This window comes from Grammomys surdaster, unplaced genomic scaffold (assembly GCF_004785775.1).
Source record: "Grammomys surdaster isolate TR1022 unplaced genomic scaffold, NIH_TR_1.0 374, whole genome shotgun sequence".
Lineage (NCBI taxonomy): Eukaryota > Metazoa > Chordata > Mammalia > Rodentia > Muridae > Grammomys > Grammomys surdaster.
The window spans coordinates 227363-244264 of record NW_021604793.1 but is presented as its reverse complement, the minus strand read 5'-3'; the positions used below and the strand labels follow the sequence as shown (position 1 = coordinate 244264).

Here is a 16902-nt window from a genome sequence, read left to right as displayed (position 1 = left end):
CCAAGGTGTCATGCCTAGGGGAGAATGTGGGGGCCAAGGTGTCATGCTTAGAGGAGAATGTGGAGGCCAAGTGGGCACTTCTGGTCACAGAGGTTGGACAGGCAGCTTTGGGTCTGGAGGCTGCTCTAGCATCGTAACCGGTGGCTTTGAGATCCCCCAGGGATCTGGGTACAGCCCCATGGTGGGTTCCTGTTCTGTATCTGGCTCAGGCTTCAGCTCTGGCTCTGGCTCTGGCTGCCGCACCATCCTGAAGAAGACAGTGGAGTCAAGTAGGAAGATGTCTGTCATTTACTGAGTGACTAGGCAGTCGCATCCCTTCTGAGTCCAGTAGCCTTGCTCTGAGCTGGTCCCCCACGCCCAGGGTCCGAAGCCCAAGGTGATCCACTGGGCACTGGAGAAAGTCAATAAAGTCTGGCCTGCCTGCTGTTCCAAGTGCTCAGGGGCAGGTCCTGCTCTGCAAACTCATTTGTGTCTCATTTGTGTGTGCACGTGCATGTGTGTGCACGTGTGTGTGCGTGTGGGAGCACATATGCATGTGTGTGCATGTGTGTGTGTGCATGCTTCCCATGGAGTGCATAGTCTCTGTCTTCCAGCCAGAGTTTTTCAGAGTCTCCAGGCTGGCCTGGAGAACTAGCCTTTGGCAAGGCTCTATCCCTAGTTCAAATATGCTTCAGTAGGAGGGAGTGTCTAAAGGCCACTAACTGGAAGCTGGAGACTGGAGCCCAGGAGCCTACTTGGTTCCTTCTCCTACCCTCCTGCCTCTGTCTGTTTGTCTCGTGAAGTGTTACAGCATCCAGTCCTTGTCCTCTCCTTCCTCTCTTCCCTCACTATGCTCAGAGCCTCCGTCTGATTGGCTCTTCGACGCTGTGAACCAGCACCGTGGCTCCTCTGACGAGCACTGGGTTCCACATCTCTCCTGCTCTGTCCACTTTGGCCACTCCCAGCACTGTCCCTCCCACCTGTGAGACTGGGCTTCTTTCCAGCCAAGGACTGGCCTTCTGCCATGAGTTCAGATCTCCCGTGCTGCAAATGGGGGTTTGTGGGAGGTTTCTTTCTGTCCTGTCCCCCTTTCTGTGACTCAGCGATACTTAGGGCAGCCAGCCTGCTTCCTGATGCCCCCTCCCACCACCACCTCAGAGCCTTGTCCTGACTGTGGCATTCCTGGCTAGGAACGTCCCAGCTGGTGCAGTCCAGCCCAGATGCTTGGCAACAGCTTTGAAATGGGTTCTAAGGGCGTTTAGAGGAGAGGTGGAAGGGCAAAGATCAAGATCCCCACAGTAAGTATAGATTCTATGCCATGCTTACCAGCAATTCAACTCTGCCCCCAGCTTGTACACCTTACCAGAAAAACATAGGCTGTGCATCTCTCCAGCCCGCTCTCCTCGGAAGGAAGCCTGGGGACTATCTACAGTGTCAAGTGCGTCCTATGGCATCTCCTCCGACAACACAGCCATCTTATCAAGAAAGTCCTTTAGGGCTCTGGTGTGTCCCCAAGGTGTCCCTTGAACACACTGTTTCATCTCCCATGTCCCCATGATGTCTGGTAGCTCTTGAAGCTTGTTCCCCTATTAAGTCTGTCTGCTTGAACTTGCTCTGGTCCTGACCTTAGTTGGTTCTCTGCTCCTTCTTCCCAAGTCTGCATCAAGTTTTTCCTCCTCCTAGAAATCTTTTCTACTGTCCCAAGTCTGAGCTGCTGGACTCTTCCTGTGCCCTGCACATTCTGGTTGCTCTGTTGCAGTCCCTGGCTGTACACTTGGTTCTGATGGGGGAGACCCTATTAGCCTGGTACCACTCGGCTGTGTTTTTTACCCCCTGCACACAGGAAAGGGATCTCATGGGGATTTGAAATGATGTCCCTAGCCCCAGTGGATCCCTGAACCTTTCTGAACTTGAGCCTAGAAATGTCTTTCTTCTCTTTCAGAAAACTCTGAGGGAAGCCATTCATACAGGAGTCAGGGTTGGGGCTAGGAGGTTCTGGGAGGATTGACTGGATTCTCCACCCACTCTGGATGCTGTGTGGTTCTCTTTAATGTTTCTTCCCTGTTCCCTTTCATGTGTTGGGCCCTGGAGAGAGGCAGCTTGATCATGCTGTCAGCTCTGTGGCCTGGGCTGAGGGATGTCTTGAAGTTCTGCTGCTGTACCAGGGAGAGGGCAGCTGCAGGATTCCTCATTACTCATCTGGGAAGAAGCCATGCATGCCTACCTGTGTGCAGGAGACAGGGGAGGGTGCTTGGGTCCGAGTGCTAACATTCCTGGTCATGTGACTTTGACTCAGTACACAATCTCTTTCTATGCTTCAGTGAACTCATCCATAAGAAGACTCTGAGAACAACCCAGAGTGGTAGCTTGGTCTGTAATCTCAGATTTAAGAGGCCCAGAAAGGAGAATTTTCATGAGTTCAAGGACAACCTAGGCTACATGAGTTCCAGAAGCCTGAGCTACAGAGTGAGACCCCATCTCAGGACAAACAGACAGACAGATGCAACAGAAGCAGGAACATTAGTAGCAGCTGCAACCACCACCACCACCACCACTACCGCCTCTCACAGCTCAACCACAGACAGAGTAATGCAACTGAGTTCTAGTGAAGTACACCTTCTCTCTCTCCTCTCCAGGGCAATTTTACCACAAAAGACTCAGATTCTTACATGTGCTCTGGTGAGGGTCTTGAGGGAGGACTCACAGTCTAAATCAGACGGAGGTGTTTGTTTGGGAGGTGAGTTCTTGAATGCCCTCTGAGAAGCAAATGCATCACGGAAGCTTGGGACTGTTCATGACTACTGGGGCCTCCATTGTACTTTTTTTTTTTTTTTTTTTTTTTTTTTGGTGTTTCGAGACAGGGTTTCTCTGTGTAGCCTTGGCTGTCCTGGAACTCACTCTATAGACCAGACCAGGCTGGCCTCGAACTCAGAAATCTGCCTGCCTCTGCCTCCCAAGTGCTGGGATTAAAGGCGTGCGCCACCACCGCCCGGCAGTCCATTGTACTTCTAATGGGAGACTTTTAAAAATATTTCTTTCACTAAATAATTAAATTTGAGCCTACAAGGGTCTTCTCTGAAGGCTGGCTTGGAACTACATAAACCAAGCTGTTCTCAAACTCATAACCAACCTACCTTACCTTAGCCTCCCAATACTGTGATTACAAAGCCATCACATCAACCAAATGGAGATTTTTTTTTTCTAAATTTTACTTTCTTCTTCTTCTCCTTCTCCTTCTCTTCCTCCTTCCCCTTCTTCCCCTTCCCCTTATTCTTAATTATTTGTATGTGTGAGAGTGTCTAGGATGGTGCACACTCATGTGCTATGGTGTGTGTGTGTGTGCGCACATGTGTGTGTGTGTGTGTGTGAAGTTAGGTCAGGTGACGACTTTTAAGACTTGATTTTTTTCCTTCCCAGGTGTGAGGGAAGAGGATGAAACTTTGATCTCTAGGTTTATGCAGTAAAATGCTTTCATCCACTGAGCCATCTCCCTGTCCCCAGATGAGGAACTTCTTAATGGCCTTGTCCTGGAGCACACAGTAGGTCTAGCCCATGCAGTGAATTGTGCTCAGCCCTCACCTCTTCTCACAGCCCTGATTTTTTTAGACATGAGCTGAAGTGAGCTTGTAGGAAGGATTTTACCTCCCGAGGCTTAACAAGAACCAGGAGGCCAGGGACTCGAAACCTCAAGGAGCTGGGAAGCAGCCACCAACCTCTCTAGTGAATGGGTTAACTTTCAATTTACCTGGGACCAAGGAGACTTTCAGCATTCAACTAGACAGGCCAGGGAGAAGCCTTGCCCTGCCCAGAGTTGAGGAGGCATGAGACTTGGCACGGAGCAGAGAGTAGTTTATGGAACAGTGGGTAGGGTCCCCAGGGAGAAGTGTGACACTGGAGGGTGGGAGTTAGCAAGAATCTGCATTTTTCTCCCTTAGGATCTCCTCTTTGGTTATACTCATTGGAAGAAGGAAACAAGAGAGCAGTGCTCAGCTGTGAGGAAGGTAGGGGTGGCTCTAAGGTAGGATGGAGAGAAGGGGGCACAACCAGAGCTGAGGGAAAGTGTGCCAACCCTACGTGTAAGGTGCTCAGGGGACATTGGATCACACAGCTGGCTCTTGGCACATACTGCTGATAACACCGAGTCTTACTAGACTGGAAAGTCCTTCTTCTCTTAGGAGGCAGCTTTCCCTGTGTTCTCCATGTAGTTCAGCATCCAAGCTGTTAGGCATTAGGGACACAAGTTGCCATTATCAGCTATTCTGACCCACACTTTTGGAGGCAGTAGCATTAAATCCCCCATGCTCTTGTCTCCTGCTAGTGGGGAATGCCGGCAGGTGAGAGTCTCCAGAGTTGGAGGCCCTTGGTAGCTGGCAGTCGAAGACTTGGTAGGCTGTGTCTTCCTTTGGAAACTCTCTCCCTGGATCTTTCTCCACAATGTTTGTGGGAAGCCACAGATGTGAATCGAGCTTAAGTATTCACTGCCCATGGACCTTGGCAGGACACTCACTTCCTTAATTAATACATGGTAGCCATTAAATCGTCTCTTAACTGTTCTTCTGTTTCCCAGAGCTGCTGTGGCATCCTTTTTGGCAGGAGACCTCTGGAGAGCTGGTAGCTTGATTCCTGAATCTTTGTGTTCTTTACTCTTGTTCTGTTTACAACTGTTCCTATAAACTCCACTAGTTACAAAGGTCTGGTGTTTCCTCTGGAAAGACTCAAAAAGCCAGGTGTGGTAGCGCATGGGTGTCGCTTCAGTGCTTGGGAGGTAGAGGCAGGAGGATCAGTAGTTTAATGTTTTTCTTGGCTACCCAGAGAGTTTAAGGTCAGTTTGTTTTACATAAAATCAGGGTATGTGTGTGCTCTGCAAAAAAAGACTTCCAAAGAATGACTGAGCTTGACGTCTAAAAACAGAGCCACAGCTACAAATGGCAGAGGAGGCAAAGCCACCCACCACACAGGACCCCGCCTGAGGTGATCTGGCTGGCTGGGAAGAGAAGGCTGTCTGTGAGTGACAGCCTTGTCTCCCAAGAGTGTGCCTGGGTTGCATAGGTATCTGTCGCCGGCTCACTAGCTCCCAGTGCAAAGCCTGGCACAGAGCATGCTCAGTAGATACATACATGAATCGCATGCCTGAATGCTAGTCTTTGAGGCGGGGTATGTTTATATTTACAGCTCCACTCCCACTCCCACCAACCCAGCCACACAGTGACTCACAACACTGTCTGACATCATCTTCCTGCCCAGAGGACCACGGCAGCAGCCTGGAGGCGAGCCTCCACTCACTGTTATCTCTTCTCCCACGCTGCCAGGAGGAGATAAGGGAGCCTGAGAAAGTGTTCTCAGCCTGGGGAAAGGAGACGGAGGTTGGTTGGTGGGAGAAGATGGCTCATTCCAAGGGCATTGTTTTCCCGAAGGACTTCTATGGTGGGTTATGCTTAGATGAGGTTCAGGGAGGTGGAGAGTGTCCCAAAGGCACACAGGTCAGTGAGCACTGGTTTTTCAGCCCAGCTCTCCCAAATGCCTGGTGTTCTAAGTCTAAGCAGGGAAGGCAGTCTTGTTGGTGGCATTAAGGGGCTACTTCTGTGGCTCTCCATGACTGGTAGGAGCTGGGTTCAACAGTTCAAGTGAATGGGAACCATTTGAATATCCCAGTGGCCCTAGGGAAAAATTCCCAGCTTCCTTTGGAGCATAGAGGCCGTCATCTTCACCGGGGTCCTATGTCTCTCTGTTGGGATCCCAGCTCTAGCCCGGCAGAGTCAATACTACCCCATCTTTGCCTTAACCCAGTCTCTGTCCTTCTGCCCTCTGCTTGCCGGATGATGGAGAGGTGAGGGGGGCCAGTCTCAAGGTTCGCTCCCACTGTCTGTGATCCGGTGTCTGAAGTCTCTCCAACTCTGCTTGGGCTGTGCTTGGTTCTAGAAGTCTGAACTGGGAAGAGAGGACACTGACTGGAGGTCGGTGTGAAGTGACCGGGAGTGTCCCTGTTCTTCTAAACTGAGCAGGTGGAGTCCTCGTGGACAGGGAATGAGAGAGTTGATGGGGGTATAGCATGAGCCACTTGGGACTTCTTGGATGTGTGTGCATCTTCAGTTATTCCAAAATGGTTGGGTCTCCCTCGGAAGGCTCCACCAAGGAAAAGCTTAGGGGTGGTTACAGTTCCTTGTTTCCCTCAAGTTCTAGGAAAGGCAGTTGGAGTCCTAAGCCTCAACACCCTGCCTGCGGAGACTGGGCATTTTTCTTTTTTTGTTATTTTTCTTTTTGGTTTTGAGGCAGGGTGTCCTTGAACTTTTGACTCTCCTGCCTTCACCTCTAGAGTGCTGGGATGTAGGTGTGCACTACTATGCCCGGTTAGAGCCAAAGCCATCCAACCCACATTGTGTGCCCAGCCAGGCCTATGGCTGGGCAGGGACCCTCCTTTTGTCCTTGGATCCTCTTTGCCCCACACAGGGATCCCATCCAGCAGACACATGCCAGGGTAGACAGAAGAGCAGCTGCCCCACCCCTACACTGTCACCTGTGCCCCCCACGCTGGACCTGCCAAGAGACAGGAGGCTGTGGGCTGGGAGGGGTGGGACTGGAGCAGGCCTGGGCACCCTCTCTACAACTCATTGCCCAATGCACCTTCCCTTGCCACCTGCACAGCGCTGGGCCCTGGGGCCTTGGCTTACCACAAGGCCCTGGGACAAACCCCACAAAACAGAGCCCCATTGACAGCAGGCCATCAGGGCTGCGTAGGAGGAGACCAAGCCAGCCACTGGGTGGTGAGGGTAACTGTAGCAGCCCTATCATCCTGTTCCAAGTGAGGAGAGCTTACGGGGTGGGGTGGGATGGGAGTGGGGGGAGTGGGGGTGGGGTGCTTCCCACCTCAAATAGTCTCTGCTCAGGAGCAACGCTTCAGTCTCAGTGATGGCTGGGCGAGGCCCTCCCACATCCCAGGGTAGAGGGGTTCCCCCCCCGGGGCCCCTCCCTCTCACCTGTGGTAATCACAGCAGGAGTGTGTGGAACCCAGGGCCAGCCCAGTCGGGTAAAGATAAAAAGCCCTTTGAAGGCTCAGTAGCTCACTAAGGCTGGCTTCCTCTTGCTCTTAGCTGCCTTCTTACTGACAATCATGCGGTCCTCTTTGTCCAGGCAGACTTTCTCCACTAAAGGAGGCTTCAGCTCTAACTCAGCCAGCGGAGGTGGTGGGAGTCGGATGCGAACCAGCTACAGCTCAGTCACTATGTCTAGGAGCAGCGGTGGTGGCGGTGGGGTCCGCTCTGGGTCCAGCTCCGGGGGCTTTGGCAGCCGGAGCCTCTACAACTTGGGAGGCAAGAATATCTCCGTCAGCGTGGCTGGTGGGGTCTCCTCTGGCCGGGCACTAGGAGGCTTTGGCAGTGGGGCCTATGTGGGCCTAGGGGCTGGCAGGCAGACATTTGGGCCAGTCTGTCCTCCTGGGGGGATCCAGGAAGTCACTGTCAACCAGAGCCTACTGACGCCTCTCAAAGTGGAGATAGACCCCGAGATCCAGCGGGTGCGCACCCAGGAACGCGAGCAGATCAAGACCCTCAACAACAAGTTTGCCTCCTTTATTGATAAGGTGGGTGGGCAAAACCGGGGTGGGTGGGATGGAAGCTGAAACCCTAACCTGAGGTGCTCTGGGAAAAGACAGTTTTTACCATGTGCATTAGGTGGTTAGGGTGGAGTGACCGTGGTTTCTGCCTACTCGAGGTTGGGGCTAAAACCTGGGGGCTGAGATTTCTTTGGTGAGTGAGGGGCCCAGCCCACCTGTGTTGGAGCCTTTCCTATGATGTCATTCATACCGTTAAGCAGCAGCCGTACCCCATTATTAAACGATGTGTGGTCCCCAGTGTTCCTGTTAGGGAGTTGGCCTTTAAAGACTTGAGTCATTTTATAGCCGTGGGCAACCGTGCGTGGCTCAGAATCCTACAAACCATCCAAAGTTGGAGCCTGGGAATTCTGTCTGTCCTCTCCAGCTGAAGAAGCCTCAGTGTCAGACACAATGAGAACATGGAGGGCAAGAGGAAGCCCTTTGTCCTCTATTGCCTGGTGCCCTGTTCCAGCCAAGAAGCTCAGTTTGGGGTGGACCACAGGAGGGTGGCCACCGCACAGTTTGAATATTACACTCTGGGAGTGTTCGGGATCCCTGTCTCACTTCCAGGGTGACTGGGATCACTCTGGTGCCACCTGTATCATTTCTTGCTCCATTCCTTCAGCACTGTGTACCTTGGCTCTGAGCTCAGGGCGCGGGGGTCAGGCTGAGGGATAACTCCATGATTTGCACTTTTAACACAGAAGGGCCCTATCCCCTTTCACTTGTGTTACCTTTAGGGTCCCATGAGGAACCTGGGTAGGTTATACTTTGCCCATTTTTACAGTTTGAAAACCGAGACTTAGAGTGGTCCTGAGACTTGTCCAGGATCACACAGGTATATGAGGCAGGGGCATAACTGTGAAGAAGGCTGCAGAACTCCACAGTCCTGAACCCAGGTGAACCTGCTACAGGGCTCCTGGCCAAGTGACTAGGCCTGGGGTGCTGAGGTGGTGGCACTTGGAGGGACCAGGTGGCAGAGGGTAAGGGAAGTTGTGTCACCCACTTCTCTCCCTTTCCCCTGGTGACTTATGGTTCTCGTGTGAGCTGCTGTGTGGGTGCTAGAAATTGAATCTGGATCCTATGGGAGAGCAGCCAGTACTCCAATTAATGATCCATCTCCAGCTCTGTTTCTCTGATGCTATTTATTTATTTTATAATTTTATTTATTTTAATTGTATTTACGTGTGCACATATGAGTGTGTTGAATGCTCTGCAGCTGGACTTACAGACAGTAGGGAACTGCTATGTGGATGGTTGGATTTGAGATATATATATATTGTTTTGGAAGCAGGACTTCTCTGCATAGCCCTGGCTTTCCTGGAACTTGCTCTGTAGACCAGGCTGGCCTCAGAGATTGGCCTGCCTCTCCTTCCTGAGTGCTGGGATCAGAGGTGTGCAGTGTCATCCCCAGGCCTCTGTGATATTTTAGACAGTTGACTGATGCAGAATTGGTCTCATAAACACTGGTCTCAACCAGTTTCATCTGGGACAAGTGGGAAAGTGAGACAGAGAACGGAATGAGTAGCTCAGGTGACCAGCACACACATGTTTATTAACTCTTTAGAGTCCTTTCTGTCTGTCTGGGCTGTCATTTGAGCAGGATCTCTCCCTCCCAGAGAGATGCAGGATGCTACACCACCTCAGTGATGCTGGCCCGTGTTGTGCCAGATGCTGTTCCCCAGGTGATGTCCACCCATCCTTCCTTCCCTGGTCAGGTACGCTTCCTGGAACAACAGAACAAGGTGCTGGAGACGAAGTGGACACTGCTGCAAGAGCAGAGCCAGAACACGGGGGTCGCCAGGAGCCTGGAGCCTTTCTTTGAGAATTACCTGAGCAGCCTGAGGAGGCAGCTGGATGCCAAGCAGAGCGAACGGGGGCGGCTGGATATGGAGCTGAGGAGCGTGCAGGATAATCTGGAGGACTTCAAGAACAAGTGAGGGACACGCATGCTGTCCTGTGAGACAGAGGGTGACACCATGGAAAAGACTACCCCCACCCAGGCAGAGCTGCCCCTTCTGGGGGCTGGAGCAGGGGCATGTGTGTGTGTGTTTCATGCTTGTTTATTGATTGATTTGTTGTTGTTATTTTCATACAGGGTCTCATTCTCTACTCTCCTCTTGTTCAGCCTCTGGTATTACATGTGTGATAACCTCACTCAGCTTAGTAACTGTAAAATGTCCTTCTTATAAGGTAGGGAGGATTGTGTACCGAACCCCACGCTCTTGTCATCCACATTCAGCTCAGTCAATCTCACTTTGTCCCTCTCTTTTTCCTCTGCCTCCCTTCACGACACCAAGCAAATCTAGTCACCTCGTCACTTTCTTCATAAGTATGTTTACTAGGTATATGTGAGAGACTGGCCAGGTAGACCCTCGGGAGAAGGGGAAACTAGGGGAACAGGGCGGCCAAGCACGAGGCTCATTTTTATATCATGGCTCCTCTGATGGCAGTTACGAGTTAACGGCTCACAGCCCAGGATGCTCAAGTTTACATAGAGTGCAACAATGTTATTTTTCTTCAGAGAAGCATCTGAGATACGGGAACAGTGTATACCATGACCATTCTCTAGATGCTGAGGAAGGCCACAGGCATCCCTGTGTTCTGTCCCGTATTTGCCAGCATTCCAGATTCCCTTCTTGAGAAACATCAGTCCTGGATGTTCCTACGTCTGTGCCTCAGGTTCCTCATCTCCTCACATAATCTTCATTCAACTCCCAGCAGGTCTATAAATGAACATTTATACAGTTCATTTGCCTAACTTGACTTGACAGAACTTAAACAAAATACCACGATCATACCTAAAATGTTCATCATGGTAATTCCTCAGCCTCTTGGGATACCTAGTATGGAATTTTCAACTGCTCCATGAATATCATAAATTTAGAAAAAACGAGTGTTTGAATGGAGATCCAAATGGCCTTCCCACCACATATTTATAACACTAAAGGGAAATTTTGAAATAACTTTTCCTGTAACTCGACACTGGCAGTTTCTAAACTAAATAGTATTATCATAGTATTGTAAATAGTATTAGCAGAAGCTGTTGGGAAGGAGTTGATTGTTTCAAATGACAGCCTGTTTGTTGAAAGTGGAGACAGAGGTCAGTCGTTGTTGGCACACTCGTTCTGTCTGGTAGAGCCTTCAAGGGCTCTGATCCAAAGAATGACTTCCTGTGGTTCATGCTAGTGTGTGAATTCGGTACCTCTTTCTTCTAAAAGAGGAAGGGAGTGTTTAAACAATGGCACCCCCCAAGCTTCTTCACTGTTGACTGCATTAAAGAACTGTTCCCCAAAATACTTCAAAGTGGTGGTAGAGTAGAGCCCATCCAGGCTTGCTGGGAGCCGGGTGAGCCCACTGCCTAAAAGACAGAACTGGTCTGAACTGGCCTGAGCCTTCCTTGTATTACAGGTACGAGGACGAAATCAACAAACGCACTGCCTTGGAGAATGAATTTGTGTTGCTCAAGAAGGTGCGTGGGGTAGGCTGGGGGAGGTGGTCCTTTGGCTGGCAGGGTCTGGATGGATGGATCTGGGGTGTGAGCACTCTGCTTGCTCTCCCTCTCACCTCAGGATGTAGATGCCGCATACATGGGCAGAATGGATCTGCATGGCAAAGCGGACACCTTGACACAAGAGATTGACTTCCTGCAACAGCTCTACGAGATGGTAAGGAGACAGACGGGCAGACGTGATCGACGCACATTCATGTATCACCGGAGGGTCACCCACGGAGGTGTGAACTTACCAGTGTTACTTAACTGGTAAAGGTTTGGGGTCTACAGGATGGGGCAGGGTGCGGTGGCACAAGTTTTTGATCCTAACATTTGGAGGCAGAGGCAGGCGGTGTGAATTTGAGGCCAGCATGGTCTTCATAGATATTCTAGGCCAGCTAGAGTGAGACACTCTCAATAAAAAAATTGCGACACCACCCTTTTAATGAGTACAACCTCTCATAAATAGATGCTTTCAACAGGGCCGGGCCCTGAGCCAGCTTTGTGCATACTTCTCTCAAAAAACTCCACAATGTTGGTGCTATTGTGCCTATTTGAGAGCCAATGGTACTGTGGTTCAGAGTAACCAGTTCTTGGTCACAGAACTAGTGAGAGGCAGTCCTCCCCACCCCCTGCCCCGCTTGAATTGTTCAGTTTGAAATGGGACAGCAGAAATGGGCCAACAGGGACTGTGCTTCCGGTTGCTGCAGTAGGGTAGTGGGTGGTTCAGAAACTCCAAGACAGGCCTCAGGAGACAGGGAGTCTTGCAGACTAGAACATTAGGGTTGAGCTTAGTGGGAATTTGCTAGAGAAGCAGATATTCGCAGCATCAGCAGGGACCTCCCAGCTAATCTTCCATCCAGGGCAAAACCCCTTCTGTGCCAGCCAGCCAGGGGCTCGTGCAACCTCTACTTGATGCCCCAGGTGCAGGGTGCTTGTTGCCTGTGAGGGCAGTTGCTGTTGCTCCGTTAAAAAGGTGACTTGAATGAATCTTGTGACAATGAAGAAAGGAGGCATTGAGAAGTCAGGAAATATATTCAGAAGACAGATGGGGAAGATGATTGGACATTTACTTATGCACCTCAGCGTTCCTGTAGTTCATGTACTGTTTTAGAGAACATCTTACTATCCTAGGTGCTTAGACAATCGCTGGAGATTTTCACATGAATGCTTTCAAGAGAGGTGCGCACATACTTTTCTCCAGTAATTAGGTAGTTGAAAACAGTGTGTGTGTACATGTGTGCTTGCGTGCATGCATGTGTGTGTTTGTAGATGCATGCATATTTGCATGTATGTGTATACGTGTGTACGTGTATGTGTGCATGTATGTTTGTGTGCACATGCCTGCTTGCATGCTTGTATGTGTGTGTGTATTGTGTACATACCTGTTTGCATGTATGTGTGCTTGCTTGCATGTATGTTCATGCACGTGTGCATATGTATGCATGTGTATGCATGCATGCATGCATGTATGTATGTGTGTGTGTGTGTGTGCGCGTGTGCATGTGCATGCTGGGAATGGAACCAAGAAGTAGGCAAATGTCTTATCACTGAGTGGTATATCCAGCTATTAGTTTTTGAAACAAGGCCTTGCTGTATAATCTACCCTAGTCTGGAACTCACTGTGTAGTCCAGGCTGGTCTGAAACTAACAGCAGCTCTCCTGTCTCAGCTTGCTCCCCAAATGCTGAGATTATACACTTGTTCTACCACATCTGGTAGTAGAGTTTTTATACAAAATGAAAGAGTTAATGTCCCCTTCCTTCCCTTTAACGCTACTGAGGTGTATACCATCACACAATGCCATGTAGGCCCTTGGGCACTGGATCACCCTATCCCATGTGTTGGTGGTACTATGCTCTGATCTGTTTTTTTTTTTTATTTCTTTATTTTTCAAACTGGGTAAATGTTCTGTTTAGACTTTTAAATTTATAATTTTATGATTACTAGTTTTTGAGGCACTCGTGTAGTTCAGGCTAGCCTCAAACTTGCTATGTAGCTGAGACTGAAGTCTTCATCTTCCTGGGCTGAGATTACAGATGTGCATAGGTATTCCTGATTTATAGGGTTCTGGGGATTGAACACGGGGCTCTGTGCTTGCTAGATAAGCACTCCATGAACTAAGACAAGGCTAGCCCCTCCTGTTCAGGTCTTTGATGACATTTCTATGTAAGCGACTGATGGAGGTGATAAGGGGGTGAGGGTTAAGAACAGAGTCCTAGGGGTCTCCTTTAGTGACTTCCCAACACAATATTGTTTTATTAATCAAGATTTTGTAGTTAAAGGGCCTGGGGTACTTTAACATCCAATTAAACAAGATGGTGTGGTACTGTATGCCTATAATATCAGTACTTGGGAGACTGAGGCAAGAGGACCCAGGTTCAAGGCCAGCTTGGACAATACATGTGAGGGCCTGTCACCTGACCGCCAATCTCTTTAATATGCTATCTTTTGGAGCACATTACCCTGTCTTATTTTTTAATTAAATAATATTTATGTGTAAGGAGTGTGTGTGAGTGTGTGCCTGTGTGTGTGTTCACGCAGAGGTCAGAGGTTGATTTCGGGTATCTTCTTCTAGCATACTCTACCACATTTTTTTTTTTTTTTGAGGCAAGGTCTCTCATTGAGACTGTACCTTACTGTTTTCACTAGACCTGTCGGGCAATGAGCCTGGTCGGGGATCCACCTGTCTCCCTTCACTTCAGTAGTGTTACAAGGCACACACCAAGACGCCTAGCTTTTGACATAGTTGCCTAGGATCCTATCTCATGCTTAGATAACAAATGTTTACCTCCTGAGTGATCCCCCAGTACCTTGTCTTGTTTTGGGGATTTCTGGAAAGGAGTGATCAGATAATGTCCATGGTAAGTTTTTGGCTATCCAGTAATACATTCATATGTGAAAATGAAATCTATTTGGTTTCATGTTTCCTCAGGTGACTCTTGGTACCTCCTCCCATGTTTTATAATTCCTTAACTTGCAGGATCCTGATTCCTTCCCTCTGAGGAGCAGAGCTTTGCTGTTGGGCTCTGGACTCCTCATCCTTGTTCCTTTGGGATGGATCAGTGTTCATCCTCCTAGGATCGGCCCTTCTGGGCTAGACTCTGAGGTTGCCTCGGTCAAGGCCCCCTTTGGGTTTCTGTTTCCTGTATTTCCAGTTTGAAGACTGTTCTCTGTGAAAGGTCCGAGATAGATGACACATTAGTGGAGTTGTTGACTTCCAGGTCTTCTGCAGGCTCTAGCCCAGTGTCACTCCTGTCTCCTTGCATTCTTGGCTCTTCTGCTATCTTCCCTCTGGTTAGCCAGGTGGAGCTCAACCTAAGGGATCCTCAATGTTTCCCGTTTCTCTTTGCTGGGATTCACGGTAGTCTCTCATGAGTTAGGTTGTCTCTGTCCACCCTCATGCTCTATTGCTTGTTCTCATGTTTCAGGCTTGGCTCTGCTCTACTCAAAGCACGGAGCTGGCTTACCTAGCATCCCTTTCTTTCACTCTACCTCACTTACTTAACAAGCGTTTATGGGTTTCCTCCCACATAACAAGTAAGACAAAGTTCCTGCCCTTAGGGTTAGGTTCTTAAGTAAGGAAAGCCCTGCTGAGACAGGCTCAAGGTGCCAAGGCACACAGGGAGACTGTGTGGGGGTTCTTTTGGAGGGCAGGGGAGGGGAGGCCCTCTGAGGACACACCTGTAATGGATCTTAAAGAAGAGCTGGCATTCAGAAGCAGGCACAGGAAGGGCTGAGCTTGGCAGGGCCTTGGTGTCAGAGGGCACAGTGTCTGTGGTGGCAGGAAGTTGGCAAGTTGGGAGATTTAAGTGAAAATGTAGAAAGGAAAGATAGCTGTGGACTATGCTGAAAGACTACTTCCTGTCAAAGGGCTCCTTTCAGGGCAAGAGGAGGGCCAGGCCAATAGTTCTTTTGCCATCCATGATGGTCAACCTGGCACTCAGAATTCAATTCCATGCTCTGGGTTTGTCCATGACACCTCTGGAGGGTGAACTCAGAACCTTAGTCCCCTAACTTCTGTCGCTTCTCATTTCTAGTTTCAGTGACCTGTGACCCATTTCTTCCTTGCGTTTAGAACATAGCCAATGTCCCAAGCTGTCAGATACAGGTTTGGACTCCATCTCTGTCTCTCTCTCTCCCTTAACTCTTTTTGTCTGAGCCATTTCAGGTTCTGAGGTCAGGTTCCCAAGGGTTAAAAAGGGCTCTCCTTACTGCTTTTTGATTTGGGGACAAGTGACTTAGTCTCTCTGTGGAACTAGAAAAAGAAATCTAACTCATCATACTTGCTGAGTAGCCAAGCTGGTGCCTGAACCACAGTAGCTACTTAGAAAGTGAAGGGTGAGCAGGGTAGTGGTGGTGCACACCTTTAATCCCAGCACTTGGGAGGCAGAGGCAGGTGGATTTCTGAGTTCGAGGCCAGCCTGCTCTACAGAGTGAGTTCCAGGACAGCCAGGGCTATACAGAGAAACCCTGTCTCGGAAACAAACAAACAAACAAACAAAAAAAAAAAAAAAAAAAAGAAAAAAGAAAGAAAGAAAGTGAAGGGTGTTGATCTCTCTCTCTCTCTCTGTGTGTGTGTGTGTGAGAGAGAGAGAGAGAGAGAGAGTCTCTCTATCTGCCATATTCTCCTGGGTTGTGAGTATGTGTGTGCACATGTATATGTATATATGTATGTATGTGTGTGTGCACATGTGTATGTGTGTTGTGTGTGACACACTAGGGTCACAGTGAGAATATAGAAGGTAACTTGACAGCTGGAGTTAAGGGCAGTCTGGTAGCATCTCAGGGAGCCAAGGGATGACAGAGGGAGAGCCCCCTGGAAGCCAGTGTTGTAACCCAGTAAACAAATCACAGACCCACAACTTCCTGTTACCTTTACATCACCTTCCTGGTCACTAATGCATCTTTTAAAAAGGTAGTGGCCAGAGAATTTCAAGGAGGACTTGAGAACACTGTCGGAAGCCACTGGGGCTTTGCCAGTGTCTGGCTTCTGTGTCATTCCCTTTCCCTTGTACCCGGTACCCTGATAGGAGTTTCAATCCTGCCAATCCTCTCTTCTCCCTTATCGTCAGGGTCACAAGAGATGGTGGAGAGGGAAGTTTCTTGAACTTGCCACCTTCCCTGAGGGCACAGAAGTAGCCTTCAGGCTAGCTGGGGAGTGCCTGTCTCCAGGGGATGTGACAATCACAGAAACCAGTGAATGTGCTAGCACAGAGCCAGGGTGGCACAGGGCAGGGAGGCACACTCTCCTCATTCCCTTGACCTCTCAGCAGAAGACCTGAGGATTGACTGGGAAGATGTATGCCCACCTCGTGACAGGGAGATGAAAGTTCTTTTTCCAGTGGTAGATTCTTTCTAGGGTGAATCCTGAGGAAGCTTAGGATGTCCCTCTGAGGTCATGCAAGGGTCCTGTTCTGCATCCTTTGCTTCTGCCAAGGCATGGGGCAGGACTCTGGTGGCAGCTGCTCTTACTTCTACAGGAGCTGAGCCAAGTGCAGACCAATGTGTCTGACACCAACGTGATACTGTCCATGGATAACAACCGTAACCTGGACCTGAACAGCATCATCGCTGAGGTCAAAGCCCAGTATGAGCTGATTGCACAGAAGAGCCGGGCTGAGGCTGAGTCCTGGTACCAGACCAAAGTGAGCAGATGGTCAGCTTGGGTGTGCAGGCTTGGGGTGGACCTCCTCCTCTGGAGAGGCCTGGCCCATGGGGCCCTCAGAGCTCTGGGACCTGGTGCACTCAGTTCTCATGGGACTTCCAGCAGAGGGTAGGCTCTGGGACCAACAGTCAGCGCTCCCAGTATTCATTGACACCTTCCGTTTTTTTGGCCTCCA

General features: G+C 49.8%; 2 protein-coding genes across 2 annotated transcripts in view; both read left to right on the top strand.

Moving 5' to 3' along the window:
* The window catches only part of LOC114632607 (keratin, type II cytoskeletal 78-like), a 7902-nt gene extending 7607 nt beyond the window's left edge, over nt 1-295 (top strand). The window contains exon 10 of the mRNA XM_028781165.1: nt 1-295. This exon is cut by the window's left edge and continues 706 nt beyond it. Coding sequence (XP_028636998.1) covers nt 1-295 — 295 coding nt within the window.
* Nucleotides 296-6978: 6683 nt separating this feature from the next.
* Nucleotides 6979-16902, top strand: part of LOC114632578 (keratin, type II cytoskeletal 79) — a 13838-nt gene continuing 3914 nt past the window's right edge. Inside the window, exons 1-5 of the mRNA XM_028781118.1 lie at nt 6979-7555; nt 9286-9503; nt 10979-11039; nt 11140-11235; nt 16543-16707. Coding sequence (XP_028636951.1) covers nt 7088-7555; nt 9286-9503; nt 10979-11039; nt 11140-11235; nt 16543-16707 — 1008 coding nt within the window. The 5' untranslated portion in view covers nt 6979-7087. The remainder of the gene's footprint in view (nt 7556-9285; nt 9504-10978; nt 11040-11139; nt 11236-16542; nt 16708-16902) is intronic.